This window comes from Drosophila serrata, unplaced genomic scaffold (genome assembly GCF_035046125.1).
Source record: "Drosophila serrata isolate PLE 108 unplaced genomic scaffold, ASM3504612v1 contig_376, whole genome shotgun sequence".
NCBI classification, from domain to species: Eukaryota; Metazoa; Arthropoda; class Insecta; order Diptera; family Drosophilidae; genus Drosophila; species Drosophila serrata.
In genome coordinates, this window is record NW_028257274.1 from 1590290 (window position 1) to 1615626 (window position 25337).

The 25337-nt window shown below is 41.4% G+C and overlaps 2 protein-coding genes across 6 annotated transcripts in view; one reads left to right on the forward strand and one right to left on the reverse strand.

Annotated features, from left to right (window-relative positions):
• Window positions 1–506: 506 nt before the first annotated feature.
• pHCl-2 (pH-sensitive chloride channel 2) lies at window positions 507–12305 on the reverse strand. Of its 2 annotated transcripts, none has more exons than XM_086839835.1 (2): window positions 12051–12305; window positions 507–4374 (listed from the first exon to the last, which is right to left on the reverse strand). In XM_086839835.1, exon 2 carries the CDS (start codon window positions 4355–4357, stop codon window positions 2885–2887), a length of 1473 nt encoding a protein of 490 aa, XP_086695961.1. In that variant the 5' UTR covers window positions 4358–4374; window positions 12051–12305; the 3' UTR covers window positions 507–2884. The 2 variants fall into 2 exon arrangements, with proteins under 2 accessions (XP_086695961.1, XP_020817570.2); XM_020961911.2 differs by lacking the exon at window positions 12051–12305 and adding an exon at window positions 5661–5976.
• Window positions 12306–12642: 337 nt separating this feature from the next.
• Window positions 12643–25337, forward strand: part of LOC110191109 (uncharacterized) — a 68952-nt gene continuing 56257 nt past the window's right edge. For 3 of the 4 annotated variants that reach the window (XM_086839668.1, XM_086839671.1, XM_086839670.1), the window contains exon 1: window positions 12643–14191. The gene's annotated coding sequence lies outside the window, so the exon portion shown is untranslated. The remainder of the gene's footprint in view (window positions 14192–25337) is intronic. The other variant, XM_086839669.1, reaches the window with a different exon arrangement.

A 25337-nucleotide genomic window follows, 5' to 3' on the forward strand; every position in this document is an offset into this window, starting at 1 on the left:
GTATTGGCCAGTTATTTAAGGCATCTATTAGTCATAAAATCGATTGGATGGAGCGAGCCTATGTCCAAGCTGCTGCCTGGGCTCATTCGCACGCCTCGGCCACGGCTCGTACTTGACTTCTGAACCGGCGCCCACCGAGCGTGACTGGACTGGAAATGGAGCCACACCAAACCCAAACCCAAACGCAAGCCCAAACTCAAGCCCAGGCCTCGGCCAGACGACCAAAAGACAGGCCTCAAACACGGCACAGAAATTGGCTAACCAAAACTAACAACAATGATGGTGACTGCTCCCCTTGTTTCTCAGTTTCTCAGTTCAGTGTCTGAGTTTCTGAGTTCTGTTCAGATAGGAGATCTGAGTCGCGTTGAGCGCTCGAAATAGAATTTTTCCCACCATCTAAAAATAAAGCGACTAATGCAATGAGTATTTACATGAGGGTTGGCATCGAATCTTGTGGCCCACGACTACAAAATGCCCTCCGAAACTAAGTAGTTCTGAAAGATCTTTGGATTGCAAGATAAATGGTATATTTGTCGTTTATTTGTAAGCAAGACGGGGGCACATTTGTCTTCGGTGAAAGTAGCTATGATCCACTTAAGGTGGATTGTATCAAAAATAAACAGAGGTTCATTAATAGAGGGAAAAAGACATATATAAAAAATGGGGATTTTATATTTTTAGTTCTATATAATTAAGAGAATGCATATTTATTAAGGTTTTTTGCTGATTTGTGATATTCATGCTACTTATCATTATTATAATCGTAGCCTAATCCTAACCACATTTCATTTACATTTATTTATTTAGCTTCCTTCCTGAAACAACTTCTTCCGAAAGGAATACAATAATATTTACCCTTATTGATAGTATTGCCAATATTTATTTTAGTTATCGGTAGCAATTGTTTAATAACAATTTGTATTCGTGTCTGGAATTTTCTGTTATCACCTCCTGCGGCTCTTGTAGCTCAAGTACCCCGTCGCTAGATGGGCAAAAGCCGAGTTCAAAGTCTAGGCAACGCATTACAATAACTCCGAGTTTCGTGTTGGTTCTTTTGTTCTGTTCAGTTTGTTTATTAATTTACCCATTTATATATAGTTTTTCCAAGCTTGCGGTTAAAGGAGGAGTTGGAGTTGGAGTCGGAGTGGAGCTGGAGTCGGTGGCTTTTCATGGTTCAGAGATGCGGGGACGTGTGACTGCAAATTATAAGGCCGGACCGGACCACATAATAATAAATGAAAATGTCTGTAATTCTCATGTGCAAAAGGAGAGGCCCTTGCTTATTATGCAGCTCATTTGCGAAGAGGGCTGGCAGTTCCCGCGGTCCCTCAACTGCTCTCTCCACAATATAGTCTCGGGAATCGGAAGTTAAGCTAAGCAAATATAGGCAGCGGCGTGTAAATGAACTCTGCACAGCTCTGACCTGCTCTCAATCGATAAAGAAAAGTGCTGTTGAGGGAGTTGAGCCCTGGCATTTGGTTTGCTTTTTGGGTTTTTTAGCGCCTCGAAAAAATTACGGGAGCCGCTTGATAAGTCCACAGCGGACAGCTGTTCGGGGCATCTATCATATGGCGGGGCTTACCGCCTGACATGGGAACATCCGGTGGCAGGAACGCCATGAACGGCCCTCGCATTGGAGCGACTGGAGTTCAATAAACTTGTTGTTGAGCCTCGAAAAGTTTCTGCCAGCCGAACGAACGAACGAATTTTCAAACTGGCCAGCATCGCCTGGCCTGGCCTGGCCAGCCGCCTCCTCCTCCCCGGAAAGGGTGAAGAACTGTTGTTACTGGACCGAGTCCGGCGATACACTTAATTTTGACAGATTACATCTCATTATGTACACCTCGGGGCGGGCTGTTAAAACGAGTTCGATTTCCAGTTCGAGGGAGCAGATTGATGGCCAGATATTGGCTTTGCATAGTAATGCTGCCTCGGATCGATCTAAGTTATGGACCTTGCAAATTAATTCCCATTCTCACCGGTACAAAATTATTTGGCTTCTAGCCTGGCCTGCTCCAAAGTGAATCCCAAAACGAACCGATCCTATCCGATCCCATCCGACCCGAGTTTTCACATTGTTTATTGCACAGCGAATTGGAGTTCATTTATAAGGCAATTTAAAATCAATTTACGTGTTGCATGTGCCGTTAATTTATCAAGAGCTGGTAGTAGTAGTTCACCACTCCATAGGATTCCGAGGATCCAGAGCTAGAGCAAGAGCTGGAGAGCAGCCTCCTCCATTGCGACTTTTCAACAGTCCCATCATGGGCAATTAATTAAAAATCGGAGTGGAGGAGTGGCGGCGTGGCGAGGCAAGGCGTGCTGGCATTATGATTTTTTCATTGATACAAATATCGCGCTGGCTGTCTGCTCCTGACTGCCCCATCATCGCCAACTTGTTGCCGCCTCGCCCCTTGTCTTTGGTTTTCTTTTTATGGCCCCGTCCGGTTCTAATAGGAGCACATTTATCAGCTCCGTACGTGCGTGGGGCTTAACTGGAATTGCGAGGGAGAGGTGTTGGTGTTGAGGAAAAGCTGCCTGGCGTATCAAAACATATAATTTATTAGAAACAAATACAGACTACATAACACGTACGGCCCGGCTGGAGGAAACTCTATCACCTGTCGGGGCTGTGGGTTCTGAAGCAGGGATGCCCAACCTGGGAGCACAGGGGCTCGCTCTCTCTCTGATTTTCTATTTCTAACAGACGAAAATACTTTCTTGGGAAAGGTAAAAAATTTATGGAAAAGAGAAGGGACTGCGCCCGAAGTTTGGGCACCCCTGCTGCACTAAGACTAGGGTTCTATATCATAATGAGGTGAGGATGCTCCAGAATCACAGTATCGCTCCTCTTTTGTCTTTCCCGTCCATAATAAATCCCATATTATAGGCAGTAGACCAAGGTCCAAAATAAAGCATTGAACAGAATGAAGGCCAGCGGGAAGACGAAGCGCATCTTCCTGTCAATCCACAGGGACACCTCCTTGGGGGTCATTGTGGCGAAGGTCTGCGGTGGCTTCTCCTTCGTCGAGTCACCCGACGATGATCCTCCCGAGCTCTCGTTCTCGTCATTCTCATCCAGACTGATGGCCGAGTCCTCGCGGCTAAGACTTCCTCCGATTATGATTGGCGTCTCGATGGTGATGACCGTGTTGTTGGGACTGCAGGATCTGTCCATGCTGGTGGTGCTCATGGTGCTATCGGTTCGCTTGTAGCCATGGCGCCGATGCTTCTTTATATGCGGCACAAAGGTGGATTTCACAATGTATTTGGTGGTGCGTTTCTTTAGCTGCAAATCGTTGTTCCTCCGCCAGATCGTGTTCACAAAGGCGAATTCCACCAGGCTGCCAAAGATGAAGATGGTGCAGACCAGGAACCACACCTCGGACATGGTCACATAGCTAACCTTGGACAGATTGTTCTCCTGCGACAGGGAGAGCGTGATGAAGGACAGCAGGGTGGTGCAGCCAAGGGTGGTCCGGGCCGGTGTCTGATCCGCCTGCAGCCAGAAGGTCACCCACGAGATGGTCACTATCATCACGGAGGGCAGGAAGTAGTCAATGACGTAGTAGCCCACCTCCCGGGTTAGCAGCACGCTAAAGCTAATGGTACTGTAGTTACCCTCCAGGGCTCCATGGGTCATCACGGTGCCATTGGACACGCGAATGGACTCGTTGTACAGGGATCCAATTAGGTTGTACTCCGTCAGCTGGAGCTGTGTGTCGAAGCTCACGGCATTGTTGGTCTCCCAGTGCAGTTCCACTACCGAGGTGTTGTACATCCAACTTTCCAGGATTGTGGTGCACTTCTGCTCATCGAAGGGAAACTTCTGGAAGTTCATCCAACAGTATAGGGTCGCCTGCAGTCGAGTGGATACCAAGATTGTGCCATCCGGATAGATGGTTGTTAGCTCATCCTTGGCACTAGTGCCTAGAATACTCGATGTCTGCTCGTTGGTCAGGAAGATGTGTGGCACCCAGATAAGCTGCTTCAGTCCCTGCTCGCCCATAATGGGCTGCCGCCGATGGGGCATGTACTCCGAGAAGGCCAGGCGCGGATCCTTGTAGCGCAGCTGCAGGAGACCCTGCACATTGAACTGCAGGTCACTGGAGTCCAGGTTCTTCATCACATAGATATAGAATCGTGCATATATGGGAATGGCCACGGGTTCGCCATTCTCATCGAATTTCTGTGGTGGCACCATCCTGTCGTAGCGACAACTGTCCGTCAGCCGAATCACCAACTCCATTTGTGTCAAGGATGCGGCATTCATCAGCGAGGGACATCCACTGCTCACAGTCTCCGTAATATTCAGGGATACATCATAGGTGTTGGAGTCGTTCTTGGGTGCCAGCATAACCGATCCATTGGCACCTGTGGGAAAATATGTAAAATATCAATATTTAGCAATATTTTAATATGACAAATTTCTTCGACAAATCGAAGTTTAAATAACTCATAACTAAGCTACAAAATTATTAATTTCAATTCGGAAACCTTTCCCGTGCTAGTTTTTAATTTAATAAAAAGTCTGCATACTCAGTTTTCAAATTTAAAAAATTCAATTTTTTCTACAATTTTGGCAATTTTAATGATGTTACCCCTTGTAAAATTTTCAATTTTTGGAAAAAATTCGAAAATTTTATTTTTCTCCCAGACATGCCTAGATCGATTCTCCTTTTTGTGTTGATCAATAATATATATGATTTATAGGGTCGGAAATGATTCCTTCACTGCTTTATAAGCTTCTGATTAAAAGTAGTATACCCTGGGGTATAAAAAAAGGATATCACAGATTCGAAATATTTTAAAACTATATACTTGACTCAATTTATCTCAAAGCTAAACACATATAACTGCAGGTTCTTGCTCAATACTAATTCCCGTAACATTTTTAAAGTATTTAAAAAATTGTGAAATCATAATATATTTAGTGGGAGGGAATAAATTTTAAACTGCCAAGCTATTGCCATATGATTGATACGTTTTTTAAGTGCAGATAATTTTTCGCAGTATTTGCAATAATCAAGACACAACTAAAAATATATATTATGTCATTAAGATATGGCAACCTCAAGTAAAGTTTCCATATTAAGAGATTTACAGCATTATCCTTGGAAAAAAATAAATTGAAAAAAAGAAAAACTGATTTTTCTATATACTTCATAAATTTAATGTAAGATTTTTGGACATTAAAAATGGTGAAATACATTTTATATCGCCAGAGGTTGTAAATGTCACATCAGTTTATATAGCTTTATAGACGATAAAATTACTAAAACTCTGATAAGATTGAATGAAATTAAATATAGTTCTCGTTCAATTTTAATTAAAATGTGTTCACATAAAAATAAATGTGCATTAAATGTATTGATACAATTTAAAACTAAATTATCGAAGTTGTTCGATAAAAATACACGTAATTGAAAAGATTATGTATTTTTAGCTTACTGTTTTTGTTCTAAATGTAAATTGAATCAAAATTCAAGTTTAAGCTGAGTCGTTTCCTAGAATTAGTTAAATTAGTTAATTTTATATTTTTAGTTATAAAATAATATTTCCGGATCCTTAGTCCTAAGCAAATCTACAGTAAATAATATTTGCATCACATTTCTTTAGCTTTTTAAAACAAATTCCCATTTCATTTTCGCAGGACATACCCAATTTCAACTGAAGATCACTGAGATCGATCCCAAACGAAGTTGTTAATCCCAAAAAGCCGAAGAGTGTTACAAATCTGAATATATCCATTCTCCAATGCGTCATATTTTGCACCGAATCACGAGTCTCGATTTAGTGGTAATTTCCCGATGATTTTCTTTTTAATTTTTGTATTCCTTTGTTGAGCGCGCTGTGATTTCACGGCCATTCGCTTGGCCTTTTCCCGATCAACTATTTGACTATTTGGCAACGGGTTGCAAGTTCGCGGACATCCAAGAATATCGGATGGTGGCCGTCGGACCGGCTCGGGTTCGGCTCCACTTCGTTCTACGTAATATCTATTACTAACTAACTTATTTATTTTAATTGCGAGCAGCTTTTAATTCCCCGCCACTCATGACAGCTTGTTCGGGCAATTATTGTTCGGTGGCTCTTGGCCCCTTATCGCACTTGGCCAAAAGCGCCTGTAAGTGCTGGGGGCTTCTCCCTCACCTGCCGTGTAATGCCTTTAATTGCGGTTATCACTGCCACCGGAGAGAGAGAAAGAGAGTGAGTAAGTACGAAATGTTTGCTCATGTCCCGGCTTTTTGATTAAGTGGCCAGCGAAACGCCAGTCGGCGGTCTTTATTTATATTTTTATAGTACATAGTACTAGTAGCGAAAGATATTCACTGTCGCACTTCACAGTTAGCGCTGGCGATCGCATAATTGATGATGACCCCTTGTCAGAAGCGGTTTATTTTTGGCACAAATATTTCTGCAACTACTTGATCAGATTAGCCAACGGATGTCGATGAGTACTTCAGTCTGGAGAGAGTCAACCCCAAAATAGTACTCGACAACAGAAGCCCAGAGTATTGGCCCCCTTTTTGCTTAGGAAATTGCTAGGAATTTGTTTGTGTATGTATTTTATTGCAAATTATGAATTAAACAAGAAAGGAACCCTTAATTCCTATAACCCTTACAGTTCCGATAATTCGATCATAATTAAGCCAAAAATGCATTAATTTCCATTAATTCCATTATATGGAATAAATAAAATTTTGAAATTTAACATTTTGGTTTCAATTTTAATGATGTAACCCCTTGTAAAATTTTAAAATTTTGGAAAATTTTCGAAAGATTTATTTTTGTTCGAGATATGCCTAGATTGATTCTCCCTTTCTTGCTGATCAATAATATATATGATTTATAGGGTCGGAAATGTCTCCTTTTTGAGTTACAAGCCTCTGACTAGAAGTTATAATACACTACAAAGAGTATAAGAAGGGAATTGTATATTACACATTTTATTATATTTTATTATACTTGATCTCTAAGAAATAACCTACAATAAAGTAAGTTCAGTTTCTTGTTCTGTAAGATAATCTCCTCTGTCCCAAACATCACTGTCTTCGGCTTTTGTGTAAAGTGCGTGAGAAGTCTAATGAATCCACGCCGCCTCATCTTGAGGCACTCGAAGCCGACTCCAACCCCTGGAGTTCCCCCAACATTGAGTCCCGCGTTCCTCATCAGCACTTTAATCAACCATTCGATGCGATGAGCTGCCCGCCCTGTTTTACTCAGAACAAGAACGCCTCCCGCTGTTTTGTTCATGGATAGCCATAAAAATTTATGACTGCACAGCAGCACAGACGACGTAGAAAACAAAACTACGTCGGAGTGCATTACGCAGTAGCATGTGACTGTAGTGGCATCCACACCTCGTCTTATCCTCCCTTGTATCCATCTGTAATATACATACACACATACACCACTTCCTCATTAATGCACTCGGAGGACTCGGAGGCACGTGGCACGTGCAGCAGGCGGCCCACAACATCGCAGATAGCTGCGAAATCGCAGCAGATTGGACTCTTTGGCTGGCAAATGGATGGCTATATCAAGTGTTTGTACGTTTATCTAATGGCCACAAGTTTGATTTATAATATAGAGTGATCCATCTAGAGGTACTTTAACTGGAAATGGTGTTAAAAGAGTGTAAAGAGTTATATGTTTTAAGGATGAGTAACATGTGTTACACTAAATTAATTATACTAGTAAACATTACTATGTATTTATGTATTTAGAAAAGTATACTATAATAATATATTCTATAATAAATTCAACAAATGATTGCCAATTTAAGCTTTCCTTTTATTGTTTTAACAGATGTCTTATCTCAATTTATTGACTGCGTCAAAGATAGACCATAAATATTTACAACCACTCATAACAAGTGCCACACATGCTGTTAACAAAATAGGAGATTTTTATAAAGTAGAAATGGATCTTATTATTTTTAAAGAGTATTCTCAATATTCCAAATATTTCAGATCTAAAAAAAGTATAAAATAAACTTATGAGATACATATGTAACCTTCCTGCAATATAATTTATTTATACGAATTTATGGCAGATATCATAGAGAATACTTACTTAGCTGTAAGCCCAATCATAATTCACTGATATACTGTAACAATTGTTATATGCCTTTCACCTGACAAATTTATACACATCATAAAAAATAAGGTAAAGGGTATGTCGTGATTCGACAAAGCCGTAATCTCCCCCCACTAACAAGGCACATTAAAAATGTTTACAATCGCATTTTCACAACACTTTTGCAGTGATTTTTACTGTAAGTGGGCGTGAAAGTGGCGTTGATTAGATAGAGCCAGAGAAGGCTCACAAACACAGTAGCCGGACAAGTTGAAATCAATTAAAATCACTCACTACACCGAGAGCAGGCCATATAAGTGCGGAAAATCCATTCAACTATTTAATCACCTTTCGCTGCATCCTCGCTGCCAGGCAGAAGCTTTCATATTTCATTTCCATTTTTTGAGTGCCAATTCTTTTTGTTTTGTTTGGAGCCCTGCTGGCGCATTAATTTAAGCCGCCTGGAACATGAAAGCTGCTCGCAAAACTAAGCCGATTTAAGAGCACATTTGAATTCAAATGCCGTTCGGCGAAATAAAAACTAAACGAAGCTGGGAGACGAAGTCGGAGCCCTTTTCCCCATGAAACCGAAACGAAAAAGGGAGTTTAAATGGCACAAAAACTGTCTGCAAAGTTTGCGTCTGAAGTTTTTAGTTTTTCGGGCGAATGCAAAAATTATAATCCTTTAAACGGCAATCGAGCGTTTGCTCTGCCGAAGATTAAGCCCAAGGAGTGCTCTCTAATTATGAACTGTTATCGAGGGTTATAAAGGTAAGAATATTGTTGATTTTATTATTATACATAGAATGAATATAAGTATTTATTATTATTTAATGCTTTTCCCAGAAGCTAACCTTAGCACTTGCTTTCAGGTATCACCTTATCTCACCTTCATTTTATTGCAACCAATCTGCACCGGGTATTTGAGCGTCGGGTAAGGCTTCCTCCTCCATCTGGTGAAGGTGAGTAATAGTCGCAGGTGTAATTGTAGGATTGGGGAGGCGTGTCCTGGCTGACCGTCACAGCAATTAAGGCTGGCCCAGACTTCCAGTAGACGATGGTGATGGTGATGCCGGGTAGGTTGACATTGGACGCGGGACATTGGACACCGGACAATGGCACATAAATCACACGACTCGCCGGACAAGGACACCGGGCCGGGCCAGGTCCTTGGATCCTTGCGGCTAGATGGCTTGAGGGCTTGTCATGCATTTGATTCTGCTGGAGCACGAGCTCGTTTATTACAGCTCGGCTTTTTACAACTGTTTCAGCTGGTGGTTTTTGGTCCATTCTATTTTATTATTTCTGCAGATTTCCCGGCGTTTTTATTGTGATTCTTTTTTTTATATATATATTTTGTTCGCTTTTCCACTGGGTGCGGCGGAAGCTGGCAGCGATATTTTCCGCCTTTCCTTCACTTCGATTTGGCTTTGTTTCTGCGGGTGCTCCATTATTGTTTCCTTTGATTTATTTTCGGTTTCAAGTGATTTCCGCCAGCATTCAACACTTTATGTTTGTTTTCGCCCGTTTTTCACTTTTTTCCCCACTTGTTTTCCCTTCCAGACTTACCACCAGACGTCCTTTCGGGGCTTTTCTTGTTGCATTTTGGCCAAAACTCTCAGTGCAAACATTTGTCATTTGCGGACTTGTGTTGGATTTCCATCGGTTTCTGGTGTTCCTGGGGTTTTCGGGGTTTCCTTTTGCACTTTTGCCTGGCTTTTGATTTGCGGTGCTTAATCGTTGGCAGCGTCTGCGGATTTCGTGTTTTTAAATGCAGCCAAAGCGAGGCGAAGCTTGGTTCTGTTCTGGCCATAAATTTGCTTGGCTCTGCTTGCATTTTTGTTCTTTTTTTTTCGTTGGTAGCCAGCACACGTAATTGAAAGCAGCGGGGCAGCTTCTGGCCATTTTGGTTATCCAACTGGCATTTTTTGGGGCCAATTCCCACTTCTTCCACTGTTTCACCGATCCAATTCAATCCCGGTGGTTCAATGGCATCGCCTGCACTGAGCCCATTGATTAGGGTTCCTCTTTGGATCCTCGGTGTGTTCCATGGCCGGGTGGCTTACCAAAAACTGGCCCGCAGGCTCTTTCGTTGCCTTGTAATCTGTCAAAATTGGCAGCATTCTGACTAAGCGGAAGTTCGAACAAAAAATGTGCCACACTAAACTGGTTATTTGTTGCTACACCGAAAGAACAATATGTTTTTGAAGATTGTATAAGATTCAAATTGTTTGTTAATAGGAGAAAAATTGTATTCATGGTTAGAATAATTATATCATTTTAGTTCGCTTCGATATATGATTAGTTTGTATACAATATTTGCTTGGTAATTTAGAATAAATATATATAGTAATTTATATTTTTCTTAGTGAAACCTTTTTATTGTCTGCTTGCAGTTCAATGTCCTCGGTGGGCGTGTCAATTGACTTTGAAATCCGCCAGCCTCCTCTTCGACTTTCTTGCTTTTTTACCTCTGTTTTCTTTTCCTCTGCCATGAGAATGCATTTATGTCTGCAATGATCGCATAACTGGCACTTGAATGAAGCCAGTCAGTCGCACAGTAAGTCGTGAAGTCTGTGAAACCGAAAGTCTTAAGCCCGGCCTGGCAGACAATTATTATTATTTTAATCAACTTTCACACACACTGATGGAGAGAGAGTCAACGACTCTATATCTGCGGCTCAGCCCGGCCAGCTGTAATTGATCACGCTGCGACAAATATTTATGCCAGAAAATAGAGCTCCCCCCTCGATACTGATACTGAGACAGCAGTATCTCCTAAGCTGCACAAATAAACACGAAGAGCAGCAAATTCGTATTAAGCGATCAATAATCATGGGTAAATACGCCAATGTGACGCCGCCGGCGATAAAGCCAGAAATATTAACGCAACAGTCGGAGAAGGAGGAGGAGCAGCAGGACCACAGTCATGGAAGGGAGCAGAGCAGAGCTGAGACCAGACCAGTTTGGGCCTGGCTCGTTGCAGATAAACAATAGAAAAGCATAGACGCAGCAGGAAGGGTCAAGTGCCCGGGGCTGTGGAAACGCAAGATACCGGGGCCAAAAGACTGAAACCGCAGAGCGAGAGATGGTCAGCTGGGATGGAGCTGGGATGGAGCTAGGGGGAGCTGGATGGACTCCCAATGATGATGATGATGAGCATAGCAAATACAAATTATGGCTGAAAAGCGCTACGTAAATACTGCAATCATTTTAATAGACCAAAAACGGCGGCGCATAAACCATAAACCAAACGCCAGAGCTCCCCGACCACAGATCTCTGGAATGGAATGAGGATGGGGTTGGAGTCGCTTCTTCCCTGCCCTCGGAGTAAAGTGGCCAAAAACGGACAGCCAAATGTTTCTATGGGAAGTTGAAGGCGTTCGGAGATGGGCGATGCTGCGATGTTGCAATGTGCCTTTTGCTGTTTGCTGTTGATGTTGCTGCAATGTGGCAACAAACTGGCACGCGAGCGAAAATTGCGGGCAGCCAATGATGCGGTTTCCCTTGCACTACAAAAATATATTTTAGATGCAGATTCAACCACATTTTGGTCACTTAAATTTCAAAGTTTGATTAGGCCTTAGTGTACATTTTAATAGTCAAAGGAAGACTTTAAATACATACATTTTAATGGTTTTATTTAAGAGTTAAATTTAACTTTTAATTGCTGTAACTAACCAACTTTCATCTCATCATCAGTTAAAGTTGATAATATATTAGGCTGGAAAGCCTTACTAAAATTCTTTATATTACTAAAGTTTTCTTTCTATTCATAATATCTTCTTATGATTTCTTTTCTGCAGTGCATAACCTGCACAAACTTAGGCATTGGAAATTAGCGTACATAAATATTTCTACGGAAATTCCTTTGCCGATGACCATTGATCGATGGGTGAGGGAAGTAAGAGTTGAAGTGAATGTGGGTGTGGATCTTTAGTGTGCATTGTGTGCATTTCAGGACTTACAGATCTATGGATTTATGCGATTTCCTCGGCGGGAGAATTGCGAATTCCAATGTGTCTCGAGCACTTGCGGTTTGCAAATTGCAGGGAGAATCAGGGGTAGGCTTTCCTCGGATCCTCCGGCACCTCCACTTGGCAGTGGATCATCGTTCGGCGCTCCGTGGGGTGATTTGTGTGTCGGATTCATGGCCGTCTGATAGACAGCTACAAGCGCACTTAATGCGCTCGACAGGAGTTGTGGATGCGAGGGGGAAAGTATCTTTTGGCTATCACTCAAGATACAAAGCAGATGCTCCAGCCTCCCCCCCTATCCATTACTTAGTGGAACTACTCCCTCTCCCCCTTTGACGAGCTCATCCGAATCCAACTGCCGCCCCTGTCAATTTCGAGGCATTTATTTCCATAGTCTTTGCCGGCTGACTCTGGCGCTCTCTTACTTTTTGTATGAGTTTGAATCTTTATCTCTTTCGAGTGGTTTCTCTCAGTGAGTGTGCGCATGCGCTCTCCAACTCTACAGAGGTTTTGATGTTTGTTTTGCTCGTCTCATTCGTAACACGGCAGAGACTAAAAGAAAATCAAGAGAAAATAGTTATCATAAAAATATGAGTTTAATTTAAGAATATAAAATAAAACTATATAGCATAAAATAAAATAAATAATAATAAATAGAACATAAAATATGGGTTAACCATAATCCAAATGTTCAATCATTTTAAATCTGTGTATGTGTATTTATTTATAATTTTAATATTGCTAAAAAGCAGAGAAACACTTTGTAAGAATCTGAAAAATAATAATCCCTTGAAATATATATATTGAAATATGTATCTTCAAGTTTGTTTCGAAGAATGATGAGAAATATAATACTTATAATATTTAAATAAAATTTTAAAATTTAAAGCAATTGTTAAAAGATGAACTCCAATTTCCCTAGATTAAATTTTCCGGCTTTAGGCATTTTCCACGTGCGCTCTCCTCTCGCACTCTCCACTTGGAGTGCCGGCATTTGAAACTCTCCAAAGTTGGCGCCAAAACCATCCCCCAACACCATCCACATTCGCGCTCGCGGTCCACTCTCGAAACGGGTTCCACAGGGGGCTCAGCAGCAGTGCGGCTCCAAAACAACCGCAGGCCGTAGAGTATCTGCGAGATACTTTGTGCGTTCAGTTGCTGTTGGAACGTTGCACGAATCGCACGCTTTCAGGCGCTACATCCGGTCTTATCCAACTTCTGTGCGGATTGCTCCGCCGAATCGTGAGCAGTTTCGGGTTTCGTCGCTGTCGGCTTTCCTCCATCTCGGTTTCGGGCTCTTGATCAGCGCTTTCCTGTCGGCTATTGGCAATCGTCGTGATTGCCCATCGTGATTGATGGACTGCAGTTGCCCCGGCGCTCTCGGTCAGTGCAGTCAGTGCAGCGCTGAACTCTGACCTCGGTGAAAAATAAAAAAAATATAGCGAACATATCCAAATTGGACTGGACAATCTCAAATTGTGTGGGCTAACTTGACGGACCCTCGGAAAAGGGAACTTTTTATGGCGGTCCCTTGACCGATTCTAAAACCTAAAAAAAAGAATCATCAATGAGCATATAGTCAACCGAAGAATATATCAAATAAAAAAGTTCAATTTCGCCGGTTGTTATTTTTTGTTGCTTGTCGTCGAGCTCTCCTTTAGCATTTTGCGATTTTTTTCGGTCAGCGGCAACGTCGTGTGCGCGGGCTTCATAAATTATACAAGAGCGCATTTTGCGAACGACTTGCAAATAAATAAGCATTTACGCTTTTATTATTGCCCGCCCCGCGTGTGTGCGTGTGCAGTGTGTGTGCTGTGCTGTGCGGTGTGTGTGCGGTGTGTGTGCTGAGTTGCTCTTGAGTTTCGGTTTGAATTTGAGCTTGAGTTCCCTGGAAATCGTGTGGCGCAGGAAATAAAAGCATAGAAGGAGGGTTCCACTTAAAATATCATCTTCTGCATACAATCACCATATATACCTATGAATGTGCTCTCGCCTCGTCCATAAAAAATATATATTTCGGAATCCGCTCTGATTTGTGTGTGCTGATAAGCCCAGTGATTGCCAGCCGTAAAACAGCGAACCGGAGACCGGAGACCGAACACCGGGCCTCCCTATAAAGACATCAGAAGCAGGTAAGTGCGGGGGTTAAAGGCCCCATTATGCGTATAGACCTCATCACGCACATTGAACTTCAACGTAACGTCAAGTTCTACTTCGAACCGAACTGAAAAGTGCAATGACACCGCCAGAGCAATGCATCATCATTATGCAAATGGGCAAATGATGAAATGAGCAGGCGTGCTCCTGCATCTCGATGCAACCTCATCCTCAACTCCATTTCCCATCCCACCTAAGCATCCTGGTGCCAGTGATCTGCATAATTGGAGCGCCGTGCTGGGTGTCTCTAACTGGCTCTAATGAATAAATAAGTGCCACTAATAGTTTTCGCACTTCCTGTTGTCGGCCAGCCGGCAGAATGGCAACTGGCAAACTATCAGCTCATCAAATTGCACTCGGTCTCAGCTGCCAGAACTGAATCACGGCAACAGCAACATTGTGTGTAGTTGACAATATTTAATTATGAAGTTGCCATTGCAATAACCTAACAATCTAGTTCTCTTGATTCTTTATTTACACGGGAAAAATAATCAAAGGCCTATAAGAAAAATAATAGTTTTGAGGCTGTAAAAAATACATTTAAATTGTCATGGATTTTGTTGCCTTAAATTTTAAAGAAAACCCCTATGCATAGCCTGAGAACTCACATTAAAGGTTTTATTCTATAAAGTTTGCTACAGTTTATATTAAAATGTGCTTCAGATACTTTTAAAATATTTTATTTACATTTCAACTGCTGCCCTTCAAGCTAAAGTTTTTATTATTATTATTTCTTGGTGTGTAGAAAAAGTTCTGTGGTTGTTGCAACAGCAACTTTAACTGCTCTAGTTGATGTTGCTGCTGTTGCTGTTGCTGCTGCTGTTGCTGCTGCTGCTGTCATCGTCAACATCATCATCATTGTCATAATCATTTTCGTTGCTCTTTCCCACACAAATCGGCATAAAAATGTTTTCATTTTGCGCATTTACTCTCTGCCCTTTTTTTCATCAAAGCAAAAAGAAATTCTTTCTATGGAAATCTTAAGAGTTGCTATGGCAAAATGTTTTCGCAATTACGACTATTTCTCGAAATATTTTTATTACAAACTTTCTCATTCTCTAAAAAATTGTGTTTTATATTATATATTTCCTTTTGCATTGTGGGGGAATTTCTTTTATTAGTTTCGGATATGACAACAAATTTGATTTGATAGCAGTTTAAAGTTGGAAGTTGAGTTGTAAGGTTTTTCATAGATTTTACAAGAAAGTTAGTGTCTAAAAGTACCATTACTAATGGGTAAACTAGTACAGATTTAGATCAAATTACTTGAATTACTTTGTGATGTATTTATTTAACATTTATATTAAAATCAAGAGAGACAAAAAAAGGGAGCTAACTTCGGAAAACAGACATTTCTATACCCGTGCTGAGAAAATCCATCATACCTCAATAAAAAATTAGTTTATTTTCAATCAAAAAACTTTATTTGGTTAGTTTTTATTGGGGTAATAACTCTGTATAAATGTTTTAAATTTAAATTAAATCATCAATTTGTAAATTGATCATAACTAAGCTTAAAACCTTCGCAATTTTAAAATTAATACTTTGCACTATTTTAATATGGCAATTTTTTCGAAAAATCTAAGTTTAAAAATATCATAACAAAGCCAAAAATGCATTAATTTAAATTCGGAAACCTTTCTCAAGCTATTTTTTAATAGGTTAACAAATCTGCATACTCAATTTTAGTTTTTAGAAAATTGAAATTTTTGCCAATTTTTGACAATTTTAATGATGTTACCCCTTATAAAATTTTCAAATTTTGAAAAAAAACTCGAAAAATTTATTTTTCTCCCAGACATGCCTAAATCGATTCTCCTCTTCATGCTGATCAATAATATATATGATTTATATGGTCGGAAATGACTCCTTCGCTTCGTTTATTGCTTTCAAATGTAGGATTTAACTTTTAATTTCATTTGAAATATAATTTTAAAGAAGAAAGCACATTTTCAAGTAAGAGTATTTAAATATTTACTGGCCTTTAGAACTGCAACTTTGTCACACATTTTATCGGTTGCTTTTCGCGTGTGAAATTTTATTTGCACCGCTGACAAAAACATTTCCTGTACAACTATTTTGTGCACGGATGCCCCCTCTCCGGAACTCCGGTCTCCCCCTGGATTCCGATTCCGCGGACAACTGCCCCATCATAGACATCCAGATAGGCATCAGTCAGACGAGGAAGAGGCAACAGGGACCAGGGACCAGGGATCAGGGACCGGGGAACTGGGAACTGGGAACGCTCGACTGACACGGACGACTATGACTTGCGCAAATAACTAAAGTAGGGAAAAATGAACAGAAAAATAAATAAAATTTTCCAAAGAACCGCTGTGACTTCCTCATTTGCTTATCGGCGGAAAAGAGGAGGAAATTTAAAATCGTCCAAGAGATGGCTGCGCTTGATTTCACTCACGCAGACTCATCAACTTTTAATTAGTTGTAATTTGTAAATTCAACGTCAAACACCGACCACGCAGTTTGGCTCCGCGGGGCCTTTGAAGATGCCGCAAATGCGGATGATGATGATGATGATGTTGTTGCCACACTGACAGATTGCTGATAAAAGGCTCCCCAGCTCCATGTCCCACCCCAGCTTTAAAAACCCCGCCTGGTTAACCCTTTCAGCCGCCTCTAATCGCTGCCAAAGTCGGGCCACGAGTCGCGGTCGAAAAGCGAAAAACGCCCATCCATCAGCGATGAGCGGCAGCTGTCAGCGGGTTTTTTGGTATTTGGTTCTCCCGTCTCTCGTCACTCGGCTTTTGGCTAAAAGGATTGGCCTCCGCGCCCCCTAACAATCGAACAATTTGACAAAACTGTGTTTCGGTTATAAATGATTCTTTGATGGTCATAAACGGTGTCTAAACGAGAAATTGATGGCGACATTGAAGCGAGGGGCAATATCAAATCATTTCATTTCGGTTGTCACATTAACCAGGAAGAACATCACATTTTAAAAGGGGTTTCCGAGGTTATTCTCCCATGCTCTCATATCACTAATCATCCCCAAAGGGTCGTAAATCAAGCGATTCCCATCTTTGGCAATAAAATAATGCTCCACAAAGTAATTTCTGGTCGCTGTATCCGCTTTTTTAATTAGTGACATTATAAATGTGCACTAAAAACAGGAACTTTACGATCTAATTTTATGGCTCTTGCAAATTTATAGACTTTTGGCTCATGTGACACAAAACAGAAAACTACCAGCAGCAATTTTCCTAACAACCTCTATAAATCCCCTTCTACCGGCTCAGCCGAGAGGCACTTAATTAATTTCTGTAAAAACTTTAAGAACAAAGGGCTGTTCTCGTTGCCGTTGTCGTCGCAGTTGTTTGGCTCAGTTCGGGTAGCACGTTAATTTCCAATTTGAAGCGAAAGGAAAATACTCGACGGTAGGATGGGAAAATGGCTGGAAAAAAAGTGAACAAGTAATGTCATACATAGGAGCTGCAAAATCAAAGCCCAAAAGAAACAACGACGGCGGACAACAGTAGAACTAACTGCAAACTTGCAGCCGGAGAGGAGTTGAAACGCAGCAGCAGCAACTTGCACCAGTTTCGCAACAGCAGCAGCAACAGCAGCAACTGCAGCAACATCAGCAGTTCTCGATGCTGAAACAGTTACCTGGGCGCTAAACAAAATGCACAAAAAGCGTTGAAAAACTAAAAGGAAAACCGGGGGGAAAAACACTGTGCACAGTAACCAAGTGAACCAAACTGAGAAGAGATGAAGATGAAGTCTGAAGCTGTACAGAAAGTACACTGGAAGACATAGGAATATGCTTGTACTTGTAGTATTTAATAATCATTTTCCATAGAAAGATTGCTGTGCTAAAGCCTTGTCTCAGAGTTTTCCTCTGCCCGAGTTATTTGATTTTCCTGCAGTGTAAGGAAAGGCTTTAGAAAGTAGCCAAAGAGGTGGAAGAGATAGATGGGAGCGTTGCAGAACCCGTTGGCAGCTCCGCGGCTCACTTCGCCTTGCGTGATGCAATTGCCAGAGCCAGAGCGTTGGAGCGCCAAAAGATTGAAGGCAAACGACAGCCACGTAACTAGAACACTTGACGGTGATGCTGCTGCTGCTGCTTCTGCTGCTATTGCTGCGGATGCCTCTGCTGCAACAATTTCCAATTAAAGCAGTTACTGCTGCTTCTGGGAGTTGCAAGTTGCAGCTTGGAGTTGCTCGGGGAGTTGGCTTATGTGTCGCTTGCGCAATCATCATACGGGCCACTTCTGACAGCTCCAACTGCATCCAACTCCTTCTCCTTCACCAGCTCCTTCGACTGGGGCAGGCTCTATTTGATTTTCTATTGCCACTCTCGGTTGCGGGACAGGAAGTCATCCGTAATGGGCCTTAAAATACACACTTTATGCCCAGCTAACCATCCCCAATTAGTGCCGCGGGTTAATTGCAGTGACGCATAGTTGCTGCTCCCCGTTTCACGATTCCCGATGGCCAATGTCCAATGTCCGATGTCCAATGTCCGATGCCATAATCCATCTCCATCTTTGTTGAAAGACGCTCCCAGTGGAAAAGTATACAAGTCGGAAGCTAACGGCTCGCGATTCAGAGCTAATTGATCATTAGGTCTATTTCCGCAGTGAGATGGCAACTTGGCTTTTCAACGAGTTTTTTACCCTTGGCCAGCTCAGTTTTTTCTTCATATATATATATATATACTTTTTTCATAAGTAAGTCATAAAGTGGCAACTTTTATGACAACAGCAAACTGCCAGGGCGCATGTTGCACGCAATCGGCTAAAAAGGAGCGCTAACCTGGGCCAAAAACCATCGAAATTCCAACTTTTCCAACTTGGGTTGGGCAGATTTCCTTTGCATCGACGGTGGCAATAGTTTTTTATGGGTTCTGGCCAGGCAGGCCAAGAGCTGGCAACTGGGAATCGAGAACCCAATGGCGGATGGACAGCGCCAAACAGAAGGCCATAAAAGAAAATATGCAGCATGTAAGAGTCTAGAATAAAAAGTCCAAAGAACTGGGTGAAATCGATTTGTATACGGTATGTAGTTCTTTATTACAGTTGCGGCCACGCCAATGAAGACTTTTGTAGAACTCATCGGAGGAGAAAAAACCTGCTGAGGTGGGGGTGGGGAAAATGTGCTTTTTGTTTTTCTTTGTCTTTTCCCCCAACCCCACTGATTGATCATTGGAGGCAAGAAAGAAATGGAAACGGAGAGGGAAAGGAGCCACCGGTAATCAGAGATCATCTGGGGGAGTTGTGCGTGGTCCAAGACAGTGACTATATATAACTATTAAATGCCACAAAGATAACTATACCCTCTAAGCTTAAGATATAAAATCCAGGAAAGTTCTTTTACTAGTAAGGCTCCAAGATTTATTTGTTTCTAATCTTCACAGCATCAATTAAGACATATTTCTCTATATGTAACCAACGAGAACATTACCAACTACCCACCTTGAGAGTTGCAGCATTCAAACTGCTAGGAATCAGTGCTGACTGATAGATTTCCCGACAGTCACTGACCCACTGCCCACATGCAAATGAGGCGAGTATCTCACGGATGCAACGGATTGGAGTGAGTGCATGCATCCAGGGGAGTGGGGTAAGGGGACCGGGACCGGGACCGGGACTGGGGCTGGAAAATTGGGTCGGGGGATCTGCTGCCAGATCCAGATACAGAGCCATGCGTTCGGCGGTGCGTTGGCGTTGAGTGAAGTCTTTGCATCGCCTTTCCGTTTTCGGAAAGTAAAACAAAACGAAAGAAGGCACATTCCCTGGGAATAGCTGCTGTTGCTGATGCCGCATAGCCTCTGCTCTCTGTTGTTTCTGGCCGAATCTTTTGTTTACTTCTCGGTTATTTTTTGCTGCCGTACACATTTGGTTTTTGTTCCACGAAAGATGCTGCCGGTGGCCAGAAAAGTAAACCAAGAACAGAACCGAGCCGAACAGAAAAGAAAAGAGCCAGAACAAGCGATCTTAATTTACGTTAGCTCGTTAGCTGGAACTACCGTTAGCAGTTTGGCTTTTTACTCTCCAGTGCAGGAATTGCAACAGGCCTAGCCTGGTTTTACCCCTCCGTTTTTTATTTTTGGGTTTACTTTGGCCAAAATGCCGAAACCTTTTTTGGGCATTCTACAACGCCTCTGCTCCATTGTGTCTGCTGCGGTTGGAGGGCGCGTGAAAATGGCCATGTCGAAGTGGCTGCCAGTATCTTGGCCCGGTAATCAACAGTTTGTGGTCAACAAATAACGTAAAACGAATAGGAAAAAAACAAAAGGTGTCCAACAAAAAATAGAAAGAAGTGATGCCATTGGTTTCGCATGCTTTATTGCCAATTGGAAAGTTGGCAAGCCAACAGAGCCAGAGCCTGGCCAGAACCTCTAGAGAGTGCTAGTAAGCCAGAAAGCCATTGAAGACGAGCGGAGATCGGTGTTAGAATGCTTTACCGGCCATTGTCTGAGATGGCCGTAATTGGAAGAGTCGCTATGCAAAGTCATAAATACGGCAAAAAGCCCACCGAAAGGCTGGCCAAGAGCGGAGTTAAGTAATAAATTGTGAACGGCAGCTTGGGGAAAATTAATTTAATAACTGCGCACCATTAAAGTGTCTTAATGGCATTCTTCCGCGTTGCAGCCAAGACGCAGCTAATCAACTCACTAAGCCCCAGACTCCGATTCAGAGATGCACTCGTACTTGGTCATTCATTAGGCCCGACTTTGAGAATCCATCAAATGCCGCCTTGAATGCCAATGCCATAATTTGTCCCCCTTCGAAGCCGAAGCCCGTTTTTTCTATTCCAACTTCAACTTTTGCTTCTATTTTCTTCCCCCCAGCCAGGTGCCGGTGCTGCCGCATCGAGTCAAGTCAATCAATTAGGCATTTCAACACATGTTGTTTACAGTTCTAATTCTAGCAGCGTTTCATTTAAATGCCATCGTGTCTGAGGCAGTAATGCCCAGTGCCTGCCTCTTGGTGGGAGGAGCTCGACTCTCCATGGCGGCGGCGTGAAATATTTTTAAACATGCCGCGCTCGCTAACGATTTCCTGTTAAATTATGCGGCATTCGTCTTCAACTAAAGGGAAAGAAAACTTTTCTGGGATTTACACTAGCTCACAAAAGGGAAGAGTTCTTTTGATTAAATCAGGGAAACATCAAAATGTATAGTATACAGTACAGTAAAGTATACGATACACACTTTTAATAGAGAAAGTTTAGAAGCTTGTTATAATGTGAAGGAATCATTTCCGACCCTATATATCATATATATTATTGATCAGCATGAAAAGGAGAATCGATCTAAGCATGTTTGGGAAAAAAATAAAATTTTCGAAATTTTTCCAAAATTTGAAAATTTGATAAGGGGTTACATCATTAAAATTGTCAAAAATTGGCCAAAATTTCAATTTTCTAAAACTTTAAATTGAGTATGCAGATTTGTTATCCTATTAAAAACTAGCTTGGGAAATGTTTCCGAATTGAAATAAATACATTTTTGACTTAGTTATGAGATTTTTAAGCCTGGATTGTCGAAGAAAATTGTCATACAAAAATATCTATAAATATCGATTCAGAGAATGCTAATTTAGTTATGATCTATTTTTGATTCAATCCTCTAATTAAATTTCAAACTGCAACAAATATATAAACTCCATCGCCTTCCCAAAGTTAGTTCTCTTCCTGCCTAATCGTGATCAAAAGTATTGTAAACCAGTGTTTTTTGTGTAGCATCTTCTAGTTAGTTAAGAAAGGCAATGGGAATGATCAGCAAAGCCACAAAATACTCATAAAACACAATAGCCGAAAATTCAAGCTTAAATAGCCGCAAGTCACGCTTCATCTTAGGTAATTGAAGCACCTCACTAATGATTGTGTTTAGAACAAAGACCACTCATCAGAGACTGACTGATGCGACTCGAGAGAGATGCCTTGCTTTCCGCTGCTAAATCGACCCCCTAACCCATAAACATCTCTTCTAAACAAAAAAAGCTGAGGAGAAAGACCAAACGACGGTTAATCAATAATGTCTAAGCTACTCAAAAGCCCATTAACTGCCGGATTTTGGCTGGAAATAGCTCTCTTGAACGAAACGAAATTCCCAGAACACTTGGACAGACACAAATCTCCGCCAGCTGGCACTTTCACTGGCGGCGCACGGAGATGCGAAATGAAAAGTGTAAAGCACCTCTAATTTCGGGCAGGAGAACCGGCGAAACGTGTCTCGAATGCAGTTGAAAAATCAATTAGCGAGGAGAACGGGTTCGGGACGGAGTCGAGGTTGAGGTCCAGGTCCAGACCCTGGTTCAGTGATTAACGATGTGCCACCCGGGGGAGTCATCATCTATACCCGCTCGTAGGGGTGCCGAGGGCGTCTATTGCAAACAAACATTGACAGCTCACATCAAACGGAGTAGCCAGTTCTGGCCAACTCTAGACTCATTTAGGCCAGGGCAGGTTTCCAGCTATCTGCCAGACAGATTTGATTTATTTGTCCGCCCACCCACGAGCTAGCCGCAGTTCGAACTTCAGAGTTAATAAATGTTTAACGACCAGTATAAATTTAAATTAGTAAACCAGAGGTCTTTAAAAACGAACAAGGGAGTATAGATGGAAATAGAATATTCTTTAGGAGGGGATTCTGAAAAGTCTAAAGAGTACAAAGTAAAATACTCTTGCAATGATTTTGAAAGCAACTGTTTCCTCTTGTGTAATAAAAATTAAATAAAAACCTTATACTTATTCGTAGAACTATACATATCCAAAAATAAATGGAAATCAAAGCAGTCAGAGTAGAATTTAGGAACTTAAAGATACAATCGATAAAAGAACTCATCGCTTAACTTCTGTGTGTTCCCTAATGATTACAAAAATGGTTAATCAACTGATTTAGCATTCAGAATTAATTTGCATTTCTACTCTTAATGATTAGCATTAACTATTATTAATTAAATCTCTTTTGAAACCAATAAACTACCTCAAAGAGTATAATCCAAAGATGGTAAATCTTTTCGAATTTAAAATTCCAACTCGAAAACCGTAAGGCATAAATGATTTCGTAATTGTTATTGGTTTTCCGATTTTTATTATGGCAATTTCCATTTGGCCAATAAAAGTCTATGGAGGAAAACAGTTAGACAGTCGGTCTGGTCATGGTTGAAGGTCCAGACCGCGGACTCTGTACTCCGGATCGTGGAGCGTAAAGATTCCCACTGATCGCATGATCATTTCCTAATGAATACAAATTGCACCATCATTTGCAGCTGGCCACGAAAATTTCATTTGTGCAGAATTTATGATGACGCATTAGTCCGCGTGCCTTTGGGGAGTGTATATGTGTGTGGCGGTGCTGGAAAAGTCTGTAAAGGAAAAGCCTTTCGTTACCACTGTGAATCCGCGATTGACCCGTATTTCTGGTTACGCTCGTGCCGACAGACGCTTAACCTTGACACCAACAACTGGCTCTGAATCTCCGCGTTCTCCCTTCTCACTCTCGCTGCTCCACAGCCCCCCCCCCCCCACTCTTTAACCGGCCCCCCTCATCGCCCTTTCTTGGCCACAATCCGCTAAAGCCAAAGTGCGGCCGTTCGTTTTGCCTCGCCGTTAGATTTCGAGTAATAAAAAGTTGTTTTTTCTCTCGTTTTGCTTGCCGTCTTCTTCGCGGGATTTTTGCGCAACTTTAGTTTGCACTGGAAAATAAATTTTTTCTATTTAATTGTAATTTTTATTATTCTATTTTAAACTGTACATCATATAGTAATATTTTTTAAAAATAAATGAGATGGGTAGGTAATACAGGAAGATAAGGTTTGTATCGTTAGATCCAATTGCAAAATCGGTCATAACTAAGCCAAAAATGCATTAATTTCAATTCGGAAACCATTTCTGTGCTAGATTTTTAAATATAAATAAATCTGCATACTCACTTTTCAAATTAAAGAAATTCAATTTTTTGTCAAATTTTGACAATTTTAATGATGTAACCCCTTATCAAATTTTCAATTTTCGGAAAAATCTCAAAAATTTATTTTTTGACCGGACATGGCTAGATCGATTCAGCTTTTAATGCTGATCAGGAATATATATGATTTATAGGGTCGGAAATGACTTCTTCACATCGTAACAAGCTTCGGACTAAAATGATAATACCCTTCAAGGGGTTTTTTTTTGTATCTTTCAACTCATATTCTTGCACACTAAAATGTGTAAAAAACTTAAAATCGAATGCCAAATAAAACTACTTTTAATGTTTAAATTCAAGCAAACACTTTTTCCCAGTGAAACTCAAACAATTGCCAAGCATGACTCAAAAAAAAAAAGACCGAAAAAATCACAGCTACAAAAATAATCCAAACGAAATAAATTGCAAAATCTTTCAAAAGAAAAGTGCGGCATTTTTTTACGATTGTGTTTTGTTTGCCTGCCCGTCTGTATCTCTGATATCTTGGTGTAATTTTATAGTTAGCTGTGCCTTGTAGAACGTGATGCTATTTGCCTTGCCCCACAATATTCCAGCCCGAATACCCCTTGCTTTTATTGCTCAGAAAGGCAGAAGTAGAATAGGGGACTAAAAGAAATCATAAATTTGCAGAAGCCAACAGTCTGAATATTTAATAAAGTCGATGGGAACCGAGGCAGGAGGTCGAATCCAGAAATTGTTTCCAATGAACGGCAATTACTTTCTTCAGGTGCCCCACCTCCTGGTCGCTTCTTTTTCCGGCGGACTCTTTAAAAATGTATGTCAATTGGTCAATTTCCGCCCCTATGCAAGAGTGGGCCAATTAAATGTCATTTACCTTATATGTATGTATGTGGTCAGGTCCCCAGTCCACTTAAGCCGACTCTCAGCTCTCCCCATTAGCCATTCGCCAAAGCAGAGTCTATTTAAATATTTATAATGCAAGTTGTCCGGGGATATCATTTGACCAAATTGCACTGGGGGGCATTTTAATTAGCCAAATGGTCGATTTGCCTTCATAAATGCAGACATATACGAAATTAGCGAAACTATATCGCAATGCCCGCCAGCGATTGACAGTTCAATCAACTTCGGGGCGCAAATTGCCAATGCATTGCAATGGAAAATCAAATATTACGTATACGCCCCGCCATCCCGCGCGCACACTCACCCCGAAAAAAAAACTC